Genomic DNA, 18,652 nt, shown 5'->3' with positions numbered 1-18,652 from the left:
TGTGGATTGGATTCACGAGGCAGCATCTCTAGGTTATGATGGTGATGTCCTTGGAGCCCAACAAATGGGAATGCAAGCCCTGAGTGCTGTGTCTTTTATTATTATTATTTTTTTCATTGACTTTAGAGAGACTGAGGAAGGGGGAGAGAGGGAAACATTCTTTTGTTCTTGCACTTAGTTCTGCGTGCATTGGTCACTTAATAGTATTGCCCTGATGGGGATCAACTCCTCAATCTTGGTATTTCTGGATGACATGCTAACTGGCCAAGGCCACTGGCTGTCTTGATTGGGCACCTAGGTGGAGTGGCAGGCGTCACAGACAGATAAAGAAGCAGGGTGTGTGTGTGTGTGTTTATGTGAGTGATGGTGGGGTGGAGGAACTAGATAGTTTTCCAAGGCCAGTATGCACATGAGATGGAAGCTGAGGGAAAAATGGGATCAGCTAGGAGAGTTGTAGGCTGACAGTGGAGCGGGAGTGGGGGTGGGAGGTCAGTGTCATTGGGCCCCAAATAAGGAGAGAGGAAGAGGTCCTGACCGTTCACGGGGTGGGTGGTACAATGCAGAAGGGGAGAGCGCCGAGGGATGTGACATTGTGGCATCTGAAGCTGAAACAAGAAGCTGGGTGGTGGCCTGACCAGGTGGTTGTGCAGTGGTTAGAGCATTGGACTGGGATACGGAGAACCCAGGTACGAGACCCCGAGGTCGCCAGCTTGAGCACTGGCTCATCTGGTTGGAGCAAAGCTCACCAGCTTGGACCCAAGGTCGCTGGCTCGAGCAAGGGGTTACTTCGTCTGCTGAAGGCCCGTGGTCAAGGCACATATGAGAAAGCAATCAATGAGCAACTAAGGTGTCGCGACGAAAAACTGATGATTGATGCTTCTCATCTCTCTCCATTCCTGTCTGTCTGCCCCTATCTATCCTTCTGACTCTCTTTGTCTCTGTAAAAAACAACAACAACAACAAAAAACACCTTAGAAACAACGAAAAAAGAAGCTGAGTGGTGACAGGAGACCCTGAGGCTTGGACTTAGCCCCTGCACTTGGGGACTTTGGTATTTAGGAGCAGAAGTGGGTCTGAGTTGGATGCTGGAGGCATTTCCCCTGCACGGCCTGGATTCCATGTACAGACTGGCCCATTAGGGGGTGAAGGAAATGCCTATGGTTGAGCTGGGGATCTCAGTGGGAGTTGTTACCTTGGAGGAGTCAGAGTCATCCAGTGAGTGAGGGGACTGTGAAGTGTTGGTCCCAAGCCCTGACATTGGGCACTTAAGGGAGAAGAATGAGACTGAGCTTGGGAGTCTGAGAGACAGGATCTGGGGGACCCCAGGGACATTGACTAGCAGGAGAGGGGTGGGGCTGACAGAGATGGCACTTTTCTGTTACATGTCCCACACGTTTGATACTGTGTGGTGTGATCGATGGGAAGGATGAGAGCTAGCACCGGTTCCACCACTCTGGGTAACTCTCTCGCTGTGAAGTCGGGGAGGAGATGGATGTGCAGGTAAGGACTGAATACCCTGGAGAGAGAAGTGGCTGAGTGATTGTATCCACGGGATTTTCATTTAAGGAGTGGCATGAGTAGTGACAACACAGAGAGACCAGTGGATTTAAAGGAGATTTTATTATATTTGCCAAGAGACAGAGGCTCAGAACATAAAACTAGGCCTAGTGGGAAAGCACAAGTGAAGGGGAAGCTTAGGCCAGAGTGTTTATTGTGCCATTCCAGGGAAATGCAGGGCGTGGGGAATGACAGCTCCGGGCTGCTTACTTTGTATAAGGCTAGTGTTCCTGGGGCACAGAGTCCGTCCTCGCTGTCTGATACCCCACCTTGGGCTGATTTTGGGCATAGAAAATACTTGGTGTGTGAGAGTTCATTAATAAGTTGGTTCAGACATTGGTCTTTGGATTGCAAGGGTGATACAAAGAAATTGGGCTGTTAGTTTAACCTGCAATTAATGGATGGCAGATTGACAAATATACAATCCACAGAAACACAGTCAAAACATGCTACTGCCTGACCAGGTGGTGCACAGAGAAAACAGCGTCAGCCTGGGATGCAGAGGACCCAGGTTCAAAACCCCAAGGTTGCCATCTTGAGCGCAGGCTTATCCAGGCTTGAGCGTGGACTCACCAGTTGGAATGCAGAGTCACTGGCTTCCGTGTGGGATCATAGACATGACCCCATGGTCGCTGGCTTGAGCAACAGGTCACTCACTCTGCTGTAGCCCCCCAATCAAGGCACATTTGAGAAATCCATCAAAGAACAACTAAGCCTGACCAGGTAGTGGCCCGGTAGATAGAGTGTTGGACTGGGATGCAGAGGACCCAGGTTTGAGACTCCGAGGTTGCCAGTTTGAGCGCGGGCTCATCTGGTTTGAGTAAAGCTCACTAGCTTGGACCCAAGGTCGCTGGCTTGAGCAAGGCGTTACTCGGTCTGCTGAAGGCCCGTGGTCAAGGCACAAATGAGAAAGCAGTCAATGAATAACTAAAGTGCCACAACAAAAAACTGATGATTGATGCTTCTCATTTCCCTTCTTGTCTGTCCCTCTCTCTCACTAACAGCAAACACACATGGTGCTCCTGAACCATACTGTCCCCACCTCTACAGGGCCGTGTGATCTTTGAGGACGTGGCCATACGTTTTTCCCAGGAGGAGTGGGGACTCCTGGATGAGGCTCAGAGACGCATGTAGCACCATGTGATGCTGGAAAACTTGGCACTTCTGTGTTCTGTAGGTAAGGCCCTCACAGCCACCCAGGGTCCTGGGCTGGTCTCTGTTCTATTCCTTTTCAGGACAGCACTATCCTTGCCACAGTGAAGTGGTGGGCACAACTTCCTTTCCTGTTTTCTTGGCACATTGTGGATGGTGCCAGTTCCGATCTGTGTGCTCCATCCCTCCTGTCCCCAAGCACTCCTTTTCTGCTGCTCTGAGTACCTGCAAAACTGGTCTCAGGAATCAGAAATCTTTTTTTTGTTTAAGATTTTAGTTAGTTATTTTGAGAGAGGGGACAGAAAGAGAAAGAGAAAGAACAGGACAAGAAGCATCAACTCCCATATGTGCCCTGACCAGGCAAGCCCGGGGATTTGAACCGGCGACCTTAGCATTCCAGGTCGGCTCTTGATCCACTCTGCCACCACAGGTCAGGCAGGAGTCAGAAATCTTGATGTTTATGTGAGAGAACCCTCAGACCTGGCTTGGCCCTGGTTGTCATTCAGTCTAGATGCTGGAACCTCGGTGCACCGGGTCATCCTCCCTGTTCCTGCCCACATTTTGGGGGATGTGCTTGTACCAGGAATATCGGCCTCCAGTGTAGTCACTGCTTGTGAGACCACAGGTTCTGCAAGACTCTGCCGTGGGATACTTGTTACTTTAGAATGTGCGATGTCATGAATTGGATCATCTGGGGCCATGGTTGCCCCTCCTTTCTGTGTAGTTACCTAGGTTGGCCTGTTCCAGACTTCATGAAAGATGCTCACTTTGAATAACAGGGAGCACCTGGTTTCCTGTCTGGGTAGATATCATTTTCTTGGTGGCAAGAGGAAAAGGAGAGCCCTGGTGCTTGGGGTCAGGGAGAAGGCATGTTGTCAGAGCTGGGTTGGATTCACACTGGGCATCAGGCCTGTGCCCATTATTGTGTCATTCCAGGGACACAGGCCCCATTTATTTTACCTTTCGTTTTCTTTCATCATTTCTGATATTTGGATCCCTGGATCCCGCAAATTTGTCTCCTCTACCTCTCACCTCTTCCCTTCTAATACTCCCTGTACACTACTCTCAATATTTGACTTTTTTTTCTTTTCTATTTTTCTGAAGTGAGAAGTGAGGAGGCAGAAAGACAGGCTGCCGCATGAGCCTGACTGGGATCCACCCGGCAAGTCCACTGGGGGCATTGCTCCGCCCATCCAGGGCGTTGCTGCGTTGCAACCAGAGCATTCTTGCACCTGAGGTGGAGGCCATGGAGCCGTCCTCAGTGCCCAGGCCAACTTTGCTCCAATGGAGCCTTGGCTGTGGGAAGGGAAGAGAGAGAGAGAGTAAGGAGAAGGGAAAGGGTGGGGAAGCAGTTGGGCACTTCTCCTGTGTGCCGTGACTGAGAATCAAACCTGGGACTTCCACTCACTGGGCTGATGCTCTACCACTGAGCCAGCCAGCCAGGGCTGAACTACCCTTTTTGTGTTGTATTATATGCACATGTATCTAAATCATTCTTAAACACCAGACATGTCTGATTCTGAACACAACCTGCCACCTAGTCCTCACCATCACCAGCAGCCATGTCCTGTTAAAAACCACTTGCAGAGAAGTGAAACTGGAAACCCTCCCTTTGCTCCATGCACTGACCCCTTCCTTTGTCAGGCGCTACCATCATGAGCTTCCCAGGCCTGGTTGTACATGGTAGCCTTCCTGTCACTGCTGATCCCTTTATGGCTAAGCAGTACCGTGGATTATTGCATGGGTGTGTCTGACCCTTTTAATGATGGGCCTGCCTCTCACCACTGACCTCAGTGTGCACCCCACTGGTATTTCTCTACTTACAGGTTGTTGGCATGGAGTCCAGGGTGAGAAGGCACTCTCAGAGCAAGGCAATTCTGGTGGACTGTCCCTGGTTCAGACTCCACAGTCAAATCAGTTCATTCAGAAGGCCAAGCCCTGTGAGAGATGTCGGTCACTTTTGAAAAATGTTTTGTTCCACACGGAGAAGAGCGGTACACATTTCAGTAAAGGCCTATACACGTGTGGAGGAAAGGACCACTATCAACATCATCACATTGGAGAGAAACTCAGAGAGGACAAGGGGAGGCCTTTGTCTGTGAAGAATTGCAGGGTTCATGCGACGGAGAAGACCTTGACATGCAGGGAGGGTACGAAGGACTTCACATCCAGCATAGGCAACAATGGGCTTATCATCTGGGGGACCCGCACAGGGATACTACAGCTGGAGAGGCGTTTCAAAATGGGCAAAAGGATTACAAGTGCACAAAATGTGGGAAAGCCTTTTGCTGTGAGCATATACTTGTTGAGCATGAGAAAGTCCACAGCAGAGAAAAGCTGTATAAGCACAGGAATGCGTGGAGACTGTAAAGCCCCACCTAGATCTGCACCAGAGGGTCCACAGACAAATAAGGTTTTCTGAGCACCGCGAATGTGGGGTACTCTCTGCACAGATATGGCGCCAGAATGACCACCAGAAAATTCACACCAGTCTGAGGCCTTTTGGGTGCAGCCAGTGTGGGAAGGCCTTCCTGAGACAGTCCCAACTAGTGCAGCATCGGAAAGTCCACTCTGGAGACAGGCCTTACAGTTGTGGTAATTGCGGAAAATTCTTTAGGAACCACTCCACACTCATGAGACATCAGAGAGTTCACACTGGAGAGAGACCCTATGAGTGCAGTGAATGTGGGAAAGCCCTCACACAAAAACATACGCTTGTGGAGCACCTGAGAATGCACAGCGGTGAGAAGCCTTATGAGTGCAGAGATTTTGGGAAAACCTTCTGCCACAAGAACAAAGCTGTTGAACACCAGAAAATCCACACCGGGGAAAGGCCTTACACATGCAGCAACTGTGGGAAATCCTTCCTCCACAAACATAAACTTGTGGAGCACCAGACAGTCCACAGTGGAGAAAGGGCTTACGCATGCAGCAGATGTGGGAAATTTTTTTCAGACAGCTCCTCACTCATTATTCATCAGAGAGTTCACAGCATGTCAAGGCCTTGTGGGAAGGCCTTACTTAGACTTTCCCAACCCATGGGTCACCAGAAAACGGGCTTTGGAGATAGGCCTTCCAGTTGCATTGATTGTGGAAAGTTGTTTAAGAATCGCTCCAAACTCATGAGACATCAGAGAGTTCACACTGGAGAAAGACCCTACGAGTGCAGAGACTGTGGGAAAGCCTTCACACAAAAACATACGCTTGTGGAGCACCTGAGAATCCACAGCAGTGAGAAGCCTTATGAGTGCAGAGAATGTGGGAAAACCTTCAGCCGCAAGAACAAAGCTGCTGAGCACCAGAAAGTCCACACCAGAGAGAAGCCTTACACATGCAGCGACTGTGGGAAATCCTCCGCAAACATAAACTTGTCAAGCACCAGAAAGTCCACACTGGAGTAAGGGCTTATGAGTGCAGCGGATGTGGGAAATTCTTTCTGGACAGCTCCTCACTCATTACTCATCAGAGAGTTCACACTGGAGAAAGGCCTTATGGGTGTAATGCATGTGGGAAATCTTTTATCAGTAAGAATCATTTTCATCATCATCAGAGAGTTCACACTGGAGAAAAACCTTATGAGTGTTCCCACTGTGGGAAATTCTTTCGGTACCACTTCTCACTCACTAGACACCAGAAAATTCACGCTAGAGATTAGCCCTACAAGTGCAGCAATAGAGGACATCCTTTAGTTGCTGCTTCATACTCATTAGACATCATACAAATCATACTGGAGAAATGCCTTAGGCGTGCAGCTAACATGGGAAATTTTATGGCAACACTCTAGACTCATGACACACCAGTGGGTTCACATTGCTCTGAGGCCTTATGAGAACAAGCAGATCAGGGGACATCTTAACATACAACTTTCACCTCATTAAACCTTACTGAATTTGCACAGAAAAAAAAAAAGCCTTCTGAGTGCAGTGAATGTTGTTGGGTCTTTTGCCAAAACTTCTGTTCATTTGGCTCTAAAAAGTTACCACCAGAGAAAAAAGTTTACAAGAGCTGTTAAGTAGGGAATAGGTTTCAGCCAATAGTCTGATTCGCATTGTAAAGTACCCTGTACAGTTATGTGCTTCTGGGTTGTTATTGTGTTAAAGTACACATATGTATAAATTGCCATCTTAAGTTATTTCATTGTACCGTTCATTACTCTAGGACATTCACATTGATTTTTGTGCAACGAATATCCAGTAACCTTCATTCTGCAAAAGTGAAACACTGCCCATTAAACAACAACTCTGATTCTTGTTTTCCTCCAGCCTTTGACAGTCTCCACACTGCTGTGTCTCTGAATATCTAGCCACCTCACATAAGAGTCATATAGTTGGCCCTGGCTGGTTGGCTCAGCGGTAGAGCGTCGGCCTAGCGTGCGGAGGACCCGGGTTTGATTCCCAGCCAGGGCACACAGGAGAAGCGCCCATTTGCTTCTCCACCCCTCCGCCGTGCTTTCCTCTCTGTCTCTCTCTTCCCCTCCCGCAGCCAAGGCTCCATTGGAGCAAACATGGCCCGGGCGCTGGGGATGGCTCTGTGGCCTCTGCCTCGGGCGCTAGAGTGGCTCTGGTCGCAGCATGGCGACGCCCAGGATGGGCAGAGCATCGCCCCCTGGTGGGCAGAGCTTCGCCCCTGGTGGGCGTGCTGGGTGGATCCCAGTCGGGCGCATGCGGGAGTCTGTCTGACTGTCTCTCCCTGTTTCCAGCTTCAGAAAAATGCAACAACAACAAAAAAAAAGAGTCATATAGTTATTGTCTTTTTGTGAGCAGCTGGTTTCAACCTACCATAATTTCAGATTCTGTGTAATATGTGCTGATGTTGTTAATGTTCAGGGTCTCATGAAGAGGAGCTGGAAAAGAATGAGGCAACAGCAACACTGCAAATGGAGGACCCCAATCTCTCCAGGATTGAGGTGCCTTAGAGAGAGCAGTTATTCAGTTTATTAAACAAATATGACATCATGCCTAAGAAACTAACAGAATACAGTGTCCAATTTTATTATTCAGTTTTGCAAAACTGATTTGATTTCTCTTGCTCTTTCTGAGACATAACACCGCACCATCTGCTGTCTGATTCCTGACCTGCAGAAAGCTCCAGCAGGGCCAAGCATCCGCATTCTTGGGCCTTCCCTGAACGCGACTGCCTTCCGTCATGTGTGCTTGGTCTCCACCTTCACTTTCTCAGGATGGGAACAAAGTCACTCGGTGCTTTGGCTTTCCTCTCAACAATGTGGCATGTTTCAGTATTTCCTTTCTCTTTAAGGCAGAATAATACTTCATTGTATGTCTGCCATTTTTTCTGTATCCTTTCATTTACCCATTGATGGACACATCCATACTTCCACATTTTGGCTATCATGTTAAATAGCTGCTGTGAGGTTGACTACAAATATCTCCCTGAGATCCTGCTTTCAGTTCTTTGGGTATATAGCCAGAAGTGGAATGGCTGGGTTATATGGCAGTTCTATGTTTTAATATTTTGAAGCACTGTTTTCTACAATGATTGCACCATTTTACATCCTCATCAAAGGTTTACAAGGTTTTCAATATGTCCACACACTTGTCAATCACATTTTATTTCCTGTTTCATGTGTAGCAGCTCTCCTAATGGTTTGAAGTAGTATTTTACTGTACTTTCGTTTAGTGTTTCCCTGATGATTAACCATTGTGTGCTTCTTGGCTGTTTGTGTATATGCTTTGTGAAAACATCTAAAGTTGCCCATTTTAAGTGAGAGGAGGGGAGAGACTGAGACAGACTCCTGCATGTGCCCCGACTGGGATCCACCTTGCAACCCTCATCTTGGGCGAATGCTTAAGTCAGCCGAGCTATTTTTAGGGCCTGAGGCATGATGCTGGGACCAAACAAACTATCCTCAGCCCTCAGAGCCAACACTGGAACCAATCAAGGCACTGACTGTGGGAGGGTAAGTGGGAAAGAAAAGTAAAGAAGCAGATGGTTGCTTCTCTTGTGTGCCCTGACCAGAAATCAAACCCAGGATGTCCATATGCCAGACTGATGCTCTGTCCACTGCCAACCAGCCAGGTCCTAGATTTGCCCATTTTAAAATCACTTTATTTTATTATTGATTTGTAACAGTCTTTGTATAATCTTGATACTAATCAATTATTGAATATATGATTACTAATTGTCTGTCTACTCAGTAGGTTGCGTGTTCACTGCTTTGTGTTCTTAGTTCTTTTTTTAACTTTTTAAAAGATTTTATTTATTTTAGAGAGTGGAGAGAGAGAAAGGGGAAGAGAGAAAGAGAGAGAGAAGGGGGAGGAACAGGAAGCATCAACTCTCATATGTGCCTTGACTAGGCAAGCCCAGGGTTTCGAACTGGAGACCTCAGCATTCTAGGTTGACGCTTTATCCACTGTGCCACCACAGGGCAGGTTGATTGTATTCTTTAATGCTCAGAAATTTGTGATTTGATGTAGTCCAGTTTATCTATTTTTGCTTTTGTTTCATTTGATTTTTGTGTCAATGCCAAGAAGTTGGTTGTTGAGCAGACTTTCCTTATCCCATTGAATTCTCTTGACAACGCTTCTCAGTTATTTGATCAAATATGCTGCCTGTCATTTCTGGGAAATTTATCCTGTTTTATTGGTTTATATCTTGTCTTCCTGCCAGTACCACAGTATCTTTTTTTTTTTTTACAGAGACAGAGAGAGGGATAGACAGGGACAGACAGACAGGAACAGAGAGATAAGAAGCATCAATCACTAGATTTTCTGTTGTGCATTGCAACACTTTAATTGTTCATTGATTGCCCTCTCCTACGTGCCTTGACCATGGGCCTTCAGCAGACCGAGTAACCCCTTGCTCGAGCCAGCAACCTTGGGCTTAAGCTGGTGAGCTTTTTCCAAACCAGATGAGCCCTCACTCAAGCTGGTGACCTCAGAGCCTCGAACCTGGGTCTTCTGCATCCCAGTCCAATGCTCTATCCACTACGCCACCGCCCGGTCAGGCTACCACAGTATCTTGATACATAGTTTTATGGAAACACTGTTGATCCAATTTTGAGTCTCTGGCCTCATGCCGGTCATTTCCCTTTTGAGGGCAGCTGATTAAGTCAATACCCCCTATCACTTTTCTTATTGGGTACTCACACTCTGGACTGCTATACACCATTTCTCATGTTGTGGAGCCAGATACCAGGCAACTGGGAATAGCCCCTATACCCCTGACCCTATGAAATTATTCAAGTGAGGCCTTCCGCAGGGATTATGGGAAAGGTAGCTAGCTCCAGGTCACTTCCTCTACATAGGATGTCCCCTCATCTACAGGTTGTTTACAACGTGTGCCTGTTCAACCTGCTCTGTGCCCTTGTGTGATACCCTTCTCTAATTCTAAGCCGTAAGAATCTAAGTGTCATTATGCTATGTCCTGCCATAAAAAATCTTTAAGGGCCTGGCCGGGTAATTCAACTTGTTAGTGTCATCCCAGATGCCAAGTGTACAGGTTCAACTTCTGGTCAGAGCACATGAAAGAATCGCCCTATGAGTGCAAAAGTGGAATAAGGTCGTTTGAGGCCCCAGGTGCGGAAGAAAATATCGGGCTCCTTTAAAAAAAAAGAGACAGGGAAAATAAAAATACATGTTAACCATATTTTAAAATAAAAAATATTATGTCCTAGCGTGCGGAGGACCCGGGTTTGATTCCCGGCCAGGGCACACAGGAGAAGCGCCCATTTGCTTCTCCACCCCTCCGCTGCGCCTTCCTCTCTGTCTCTGCCTTCCCCTCCCGTAGCCAAGGCTCCATTGGAGCAAAGATGGCCTGGGCGCTGGGGATGGCTCTGTGGCCTCTGCCTCAGGCGCTAGAGTGGCTCTGGTCGCAACATGGCGACGCCCAGGATGGGCAAAGCATCGCCCCCTGGTGGGCTTGCCGGGTGGATCCCGGTCAGGCGCATGCGGGAGTCTGTCTCACTGTCTCTTCCTGTTTCCAGCTTCAGAAAAATGCAAGGTGTGTATATATATATATATATATATATATATATATATATATGTACTATTAATGTTAAAATTGCACATATGAAACCAAACTTGGTGTCATTAGAAAAAAGTGTAAAGTTGGGGTTTTGCGGGGCCCTTCAGAAGTCAGGGCCCAGGGCTCACGCCTGGTGCGCCTGCCAGTTAAATCCACCTCTGAATGAATGCATAAATAAGTGGAGCAAACTGATGTTTTTCTCTATCTCCCTGCCTGTCAAAGTCAATTTTAAAAAAGTCTTTTAGTATAAAATATCTGTAAAATTATTATAATAGTCATAATAGGAAAGGTCCTCACACCTATTCCGTCGTCCAGGTTTGGGCACTATTTTTCTCCTTCCCCAGGGAACTCCAGGTTTACCACATCTAGGCCAGGGGTACTAATTCCTGTCCTGGTATATAGTGTGTGCCAGGGCTGGGCTGTGTACAGTGGACAGAATTTACCCAAGCACACTATTCTATGCTGCTGTCAAGCTTTAGAAGAGACAGTTCAGGAGTCAGAAATCTAAAGGTTTGTAGAAGAAATTCCAGTGTCCTTTTTTTTTTTCCTTTTGTCATATTAAGGTCCCTGCAGGGTGCTTGGCCAAACAAAATGATTGCCCAGGCAGCAGTACCATGGCATATCTTAGCTACAACCTCACCGCCCTGGAAATGCGAGCATGGGCACACCACAGAGAAACACATGAACACGTGTCACATGCAAGGAAGAGCCTGTGGGCAAAGAACTGGGATTATGCCTTTGTGATGAAAGTGTCAGGGAGGACCTAGGTGGGGATGTTCTGTATTGGGCAGAAAGTGAAAGCATACATTAGCATTCTTTTCCTGGGATGTTTATAATAAGAGTTTTGTGAGCCCAGGAAAGTTGACTTGCACATCTGTGATTGTCAGTTTGGCCTTGAAAGGTGATCATGGTAACCGCCACACTACAGAAATATTTTAGTTTGGCCTTGAGATACACAAATGCTAAATAGACTAATTCTGATCTAAGTCAGTAAAACAGTCCTATGTATACAAAGCAACATTTGCCTGAAAACCAGTAAGTGCTCACTGAATGTTCCTTAGATCAATAAAGACCACCGCATAGCTTCCCTATTTCTTACCACTTTGCTGTCAAGTCTTAAATGTCTTTTGCAAGCAATTAAAGAGCTACATTTTGGAGACAAAAACTGAGTGTGGCTAAGGTTCCAGCACAGCTACAGGTTCAGCTTCCTTTACTGGCTTTTCAGAATTCACTTTTTGTTGTTGTTGTTTTTTTAGCGAGACAGAGAGAGAGAGAGAGAGAGATATGAAAAGCATCAATTTGTTGTGACACCTTACTTGTTCATTGATTGCTTTCTCATATGTATCTTGACCTGGTGCTGTATCCGAGCCAGTGACCCCTTGCTCAAGCTAGAGACTCCGTGTTCAACCTGGTGAGCCTGCGCTTGAGCTAGTGACCTCGGGGTTTTGAACCTGGGTCCTCAGCATCCCAGGCTGATGCTGTATCCACTGTGTCACTGCCTGGTCAGGCCAGACTTTTTTTTTTTTTTTTTTTTTTTTACAGAGACAGAGTGAGTCAGAGAGAGGGATAGATAGGGATAGACAGACAGGAACGGAGAGATGAGAAGCATCAATCATCAGTTTTTCGTTATGCGTTGCAACACCTTCATTGTTCATTGATTGCTTTCTCATACGTGCCTTGACCGCGGGCCTTCAGCAGATGGAGTGACCCCTTGCTCGAGCCAGTGACCTAAGGCTCAAGCTGGTGAGTTTTGCTCAAACCAGATGAGCCCACGCTCAAGCTGGCGACCTTGGGGTCTCGAACCTGGGTCTTTTGCATCCCAGTCTGATGCTCTATCCACTGCGCCACCGCCCGGTCAGACCAGACTTCACTGAGATCTTAACTTTCTTCTTTTACGTGTCGTGTGTTTCATAGAACCATATCTGAACCCTAAACATAATACCTTTCACCAATTTCCTTCAAGAAATGTTTTTGTGCCTGACCTGTGGTAGCGCAGTAAACTGTTGACCTGGAATGCTGAGGTCACTGGTTCAAAACCCTAGTCAAGGCACATATGGGAGTTGATGCTTCCTGCTCCTCCCCCCATTCTCTCTCTCTCTCTCCCCTCTCTATCTGTCTTTCCTCTCTAAAATAAATAAAATCTATAAAGAAATAAATGAATAAAAACATTATTATAAAATGTTTGTAGAACATAACTCCCTGTGAAGAAATTGTACATGCAATTTCAGGCGAAATACTAAATTGTTTTAAGGCAAAACACCCTATGTTTTTTATTTATTCATTTTAGAGAAGGGAGAGAGAGAGAAGGGGGGAGGAGCAGGAAGCATCAACTCCCATATGTGCCTTGACTGGGTAAGCCTAGGGTTTTGAACCGGCAACCTCAGCGTTCCAGGTCGACGCTTTATCCACTGCGCCACCACAGGTCAGACACACCCCATATTTTTGTCTGAGGGACAAGGTGCTCCTCTTGTACATGTGATCTATTTGAAGAGCACACATGATTCTGGCATAAAATGTCATAAGTCACATCCTTCTCAGATGGGTTTCAAATTTATAAAAGAATTGATAAACATCTCCGATATGGAGTTGTAGTAGATTTTTGAAGAAATGTGTTTTCCAGTGGGTTCCAACATAGGCACTGACATACAGCCAGAAATGTTCTGAGAACCAGAATCACAGCATCACGCTACTTCTGTGCCTCCTGGTCTCCCCCACTGTCAGAAGTCTTTCTTCATTCTGGGCCAGATACAATGCCTTTTTGCTGCAAACCAGCACAGTTAGTAATTTCAGGTCCTGAGTAGGAACGGCGCGGAATTAAGAAAATATGCTTAAAAAATAAAAGGGTGGGTTTGAGAGGGCTCTGCAAAGTTGCTGGCAAGAATAGAGCCCGCTCAAAAACCACTTCCTCATTTATATGTAGGGCAAAGTGGGCCATTAGCAAATCAGTGAGATCTCTGATCATATCTCTAAGGTAACCCAAGAATTTTACCAAGTACAGAAAACTCCTACCATACATAATATCCTAACTTCACACAAAACAAAGGTTAGAAGAAACTTGCCTCCACTCTTTCCAGGGAACATGGGGAGTAGGATGAGTATAAACAATCCAGAACCACAGCTTAACAGCCTTTAGCAACTTCACAACCCCCACCATACATAACATCCTAACTTCACACAAAACAAAGCATAGAAGAAACTTGCCTCCAGTCTTTCCAGGGAACATGGGGGGTAGGATGAGTATAAACAGTCCAGCAACATAGCTTAACAACCTTTAGCAACTTCACAGAATAAGTAACGTGGAGGGTTGGGCAGATTGTCAGCTTTCAGCCAGTTTCCCACACCTCTGTCCCCCAAAAATCTAAACTCTGAAAACCTTGTTGGCTTTTCAGTCTCCAACACTTTTTTTTTTTTTTTGACAGAAACAGCAAGTTAGAGAGGGACAGAGAGATCTAGGACTTTGAGCCAGCAACCTTCAGTCTAAAACCAGCGACCTCAGGGTCATGTCTGTGATCCCACACTCAAGCCCAGACCTTGGGGTTTCTAACCCGAGTCCTCCGTGTCCCAGTCTTATGCTCTACCTCTAGGTCTGGCCTTTGTAAGCTCAATAAACAGTCCAGATCACGTGTATTTAAAAGCCCACAGGAGGCCGACAGCTATGAGTGGACATCGCATCATTGTGACATCACGGTTCTTTTGTAGGTGTCGCTGCTCCGAACTTGCCCTGCTTCCCAAGGTCTGACATAACCGGCCGCTCATCTTCCTGTGACTTCCTGTACTGCTTTCTGAGAAAGCTGGTAGGTCCCCTTTAAGAGCAAGCGAAGTGCCATCCTTTTTTAGGAGCCCTGTCATTCCATTCACCATTGCCCCTGACCCTGTCACTTGGCTTTTATTCGCCACTAGGGACCGACTTGGAAAGTGAGACGGTGGCAGGTGGTGGCGAATGCGGGAACTGCAATACCCAGAAGTCTTTGCAACTGAGCAGCGATGCTCGTTTTCGCAGGCATACTAGGGGAGGCGGGACTTCCGGCGCTTGCTCTGAATTACGTTTTGGTCGCCCTCTGGTTGTTGCCCGGGTCAGCACCTCAGAGGTGAGGGGTCCGGGGAAAGGCCCGCAGAGAGGTGTCGTCCGTGCTGCACGGCGCCGCTGTGAGGCCCGGTGCCTTGTTCCCGTCCCCTCGCCCCCACTCTCCCCACAGGCGGTGGCGGGGCCGCGCATGCGCACGAGTCAGGTGAGTGCTGCGTCGCCAGGCATCACCTCAGAGTCGGGGCCCAGATGAAGTGGCGCCGTCCGGTCCCTGCGTGAGGCTCGTGTTCCCGTGGGAGGCGAGAGCAGAGTTCCCTCAGGCCCGGCCTGAGATCTGCGGGGAATCGGGTCTCAGTGTTCAGGGGTCTTGGGCGAGGATTTTCGCCCCGAGTGGTGATGATCTGAGGCTGAGAAGGGACGGTGATCGGAGGAACAAGTCCCGAGCTGTCCTTTCAAAGTGGCCGAAACCAGGTGGAGGAATGGAGGCGGTGACGTCACGCTGTTGACCCCAGGGGAACAAACGGTGGGGCCTGGACCGGGCTGGTGGCAGTAGGGGGACTGGCGATGAAATCCTGGAAAAGCTTCGTAGAGGAGACGGTGTTTCCTGTTGCCAAAAATACGGTTGTAGCAAAAGTAAGGCGTCAACTGGCCATCCAGGTATTTCGGGTTTTTTTTTGTTTTTTTGTTTTGTTTTGTGACAGAGACAGAGAAAGGAATAGATAGGGACAGAAAGAAAGGGAGAAAGAATGAGAAGCATCAATTCTTCATTGCACCTCCTTAGTTGTTCATTGATTGCATTCCCATATATGCCTTGACGGGGGGGTTCCAGCAGACCGAGTGACCCCTTGCTCAAGATGGATGAGCCACTGCTTTAGTCAAGGGACCCCCACAACACTTTACAGAGGACCATGTAGCAGGCAGTCCTGGTTCAGAATGCACAGTAGCTGACCTACCAACTCAGTCTGTTCCTACAACAGTTTAAAAATTGATGAAAAGCACCCTGGACGAGTAGCTCAATGAATAGAGTGTAGTCCCTTGTGCTGAAGTTGTGGGTTCTAACCCAAAGTCCAGCCCCCATGCAAATCAATAAATGAGTGTACAACTAAATGAAACAACTAAGTGAGTAATGAGTTGGTACTTCTCTCTCCCTCTGTCCCTCTCTCCCGTTCTCTCTCTCACTCTCTCCCTTTTTTCCCCTCTGTCAAGTAAGTGGAAAAATATTTTAAATATTAATAGTAAATAAGTAAATAAGACAGAATGTATAAAAACTTTATTGATTTAAACAAGAATGAACCAGCATCTTTCTAAATCTGACAAGGTAGGAAGTTAGAAATGAACCTATTCAAGAGGTCAACTTATGCAAACACTTCCTAACTGGTTTGGCATTAATTTACCTCTAAGTATCTGTCCAGTGTAGTGTTAGATATGAATGCTCTGAAATCTTTTTTTTTTTTTAAGATTTTATTTATTGCTTTTTGGGATTTACGGGGAGGGGAACAGGTAGTCTGTACTGGGGAACATGGGGACATTAGAGTCTATGTAAACACAATAAATTAATTTTTTAAGAAAAGATTTATTGCTTTTCAAGGTAAGAATGAGAGAAAGGCAGAGCCTGACCTGTGGTGGCGCAGTGGGTAAAAGCGTCGACCTGGAAAGCTGAGGTCGCTGCTTCGAAACTCCGGACTTGCCTGGTCAAGGCACATATGGGAGTTGATGCTTCCTGCTCCTTCCCTTTCTCTCTCTCTTTCTCTCTCTCTCTCTCCCGCCCTCTAAAATGAATAAATAAATAAATAAAAATTAAAAAAAGAAAAAGAATGAGAGAAAGGCAGGATGTAGGGGAAGAATGGGAAGCCCCAGCTCTTACTGGTTGCTTTTCTATGTGCCTTCACCAGGAAGCCCACAGTTTCAAACTGGCAACCTCATTATTCCAGGTCAACACTTTGTCCACAGCGCCACCACAGATCAGGCGATGCTCTGAAATCTTACAAAGCAGTCACAATAAAGATCTCAATTTCAAAATTTTACCAATTTATTGTACTGAAAATATGTACAAACTGTTGATTCTATGATTATAATAGCTGGTCATAGTATGTACTCCTTATATTTGATATCAATGTCAGCCCGATGGAGTTGGAAGCATTCTGACCCCCATAAGCATTTTCTTTTCCCTTAGTCCTTCTCCAGGGTCACCCAGCTGGTAAGAGACAACTCTGCTTTCTGAGTCGCTGAGCTCGGATCATCAGACTCAGATCACTTTGCTCCAGGGCAGGGCCACGGTGATGTTCCATCTTAGCTGGTGGGATCCTAGCATGGTTACCTCTTTCTCATGGCCTTCCTCTTCCCACAGGGTCCCATGGCAGTGGCAGAAATGCTTCCGGACCCCGCACCGGTGAGTGGAGGGTGTGTCCACTAGCACCCATCCCAGTTACCACTCCATTGGTTTTGGCACCTTGACATGTGTCTCCTCAGGGCATGGTAGTGTCCTGGACCTTCTCCTGTCCTCACTCTATCGAGTTTGAAGACTAGAGTTTTCACCAGGCCTGTGTTGTAGGGAGCCGTTCCCATTTCTGACAACGGAAGGTGTAAGATGTGGCAGGGAGTCCTGTGTACAGGATTTACAGTGTTCAAATGCTAGCAGATGAGGTTTAGTTAGGATTGAGGGGAGCTGCAGTGTGGGAATAAGGAACGGGTCGTGGGTGGTGGGTAAGGGTACACAGGTGTCAGGTCTTGAATGACAGCTTGAGGACCTGGGCCTCTTATCTGTGGTTGGTGGGAAAGTTTGATGCCTAAGAAGAAGATGCCATGACCCAGATTTCACAGGCTCTCTCTGACTTCAGAGTGAAAGATAGACGGGGGATATGAGTAAGCGCAAGGAGTCAGGGCAGGAATTTCTTGCATCAGTGCAGGTGAGGGTGGGCCGTAACTACACAACAATGATGACTATGGAGGTGGGGCAGTGGTTGGTCTCTGGATGTGTTTTGAATTAGAGCCACCAGATTGTATGATGTAGACTAGGATGAGGGAGATAGGAGGTAGGAGGGAAGGAAGAACCAGGGGTGACCCTGGTTTTTGAGCTCTTTTTTTTTTTTTTAATTTTTTTAATTTATTTATTCATTTTTTAGAAAGGAGAGGGAGAGACGGGGGGGGGGGGAGAGAGAGAGAGAGAGAGAGAGAGAGAGAAGGGGGGAGGAGCATCAACTCCCATATGTGCCTTGACCAGGCAAGCCCAGGGTTTCGAACTGGCGACCTCAGCATTTCCAGGTCGACGCTTTATCCCACTGCGCCACCACAGGTCAGGCCTGGTTTTTGAGCTCTTTAGGAAAGGATGGACGCTCCATCAGCTAAAATGGGGAAAGTCCACAGGGATGACAATTTTTTCAGACAGAAGGTATAAAGTCACTTCTTCCCCCGTCCCAGACGTTCCAGAGACTGCTGCGAGTGGAGGTGTCAAGGGGCGCTTTTACACACATCTGAGATTCAAGGAATGGATTCAGAACCGAGACAGCCACACCATAGTGGTTGGTTGTGGATTAGGATGAAGCTGTGGCTTTAAGAGGCAGGATTTCTAGGTCACAGTGGCGACACCACTAGAGCACAAGGGATTGAAATGGAAAGCCTCAGTACGAGGTATCTTGATTGGGCACCTGGTTGGAGTGGCAGGAATTGGAGAGAGATGAGGAAGCAGGGTGTGTGTGTGTTTATGTGAGTGATGGTGGGGTGGAGGAACTAGATAGTTTTCCAAAGCCAGTATGCACATGAGATGGAAGCTGTGGGAGAAATGGGATCAGCTAGGAGAGTTGTAGGCTGATAGTAGAGTGGGAGCGGGGGTGGGAGGTCAGTGTCACTTGGCCCAAAATGAGGAAAGAGGAAGAGGTCCTGACTGTTCACGGGGCAGGTGGTGCAATGCAGAAGGGGAGAGGGCTGAGAGATGTGACA

The 18,652-nt window shown here is 47.3% G+C and overlaps 2 protein-coding genes across 11 annotated transcripts in view; both read left to right on the top strand.

The window, feature by feature from the left end:
* LOC136331825 (zinc finger protein 548-like) overlaps positions 1-18,652 on the top strand; it is a 50,979-nt gene that overhangs the window by 25,737 nt on the left and 6,590 nt on the right. For 3 of the 10 annotated variants that reach the window (XM_066270866.1, XM_066270864.1, XM_066270865.1), the window contains 3 exons: positions 2,562-2,734; positions 14,392-14,486; positions 17,064-17,105. In XM_066270866.1, the coding sequence (XP_066126963.1) occupies positions 2,701-2,734; positions 14,392-14,486; positions 17,064-17,105 (171 nt within the window). In that variant the 5' untranslated portion in view covers positions 2,562-2,700. The other 7 variants (XM_066270869.1, XM_066270871.1, XR_010730546.1 and 4 more) reach the window with 6 other exon arrangements.
* LOC136328800 (zinc finger protein 132-like) lies at positions 4,545-7,406 on the top strand. The gene is made up of 2 exons (XM_066264799.1): positions 4,545-4,556; positions 5,061-7,406. The coding sequence occupies exons 1-2, from the start codon at positions 4,545-4,547 to the stop codon at positions 6,108-6,110; spliced, it is 1,062 nt and encodes a 353-aa protein (XP_066120896.1). The 3' UTR covers positions 6,111-7,406.

Source organism: Saccopteryx bilineata, chromosome 3, assembly GCF_036850765.1.
Source record: "Saccopteryx bilineata isolate mSacBil1 chromosome 3, mSacBil1_pri_phased_curated, whole genome shotgun sequence".
Classification (NCBI taxonomy): domain Eukaryota; kingdom Metazoa; phylum Chordata; class Mammalia; order Chiroptera; family Emballonuridae; genus Saccopteryx; species Saccopteryx bilineata.
Note: the sequence above shows the minus strand (reverse complement) of the source record. Positions and strands in the feature narration are given on the sequence as shown.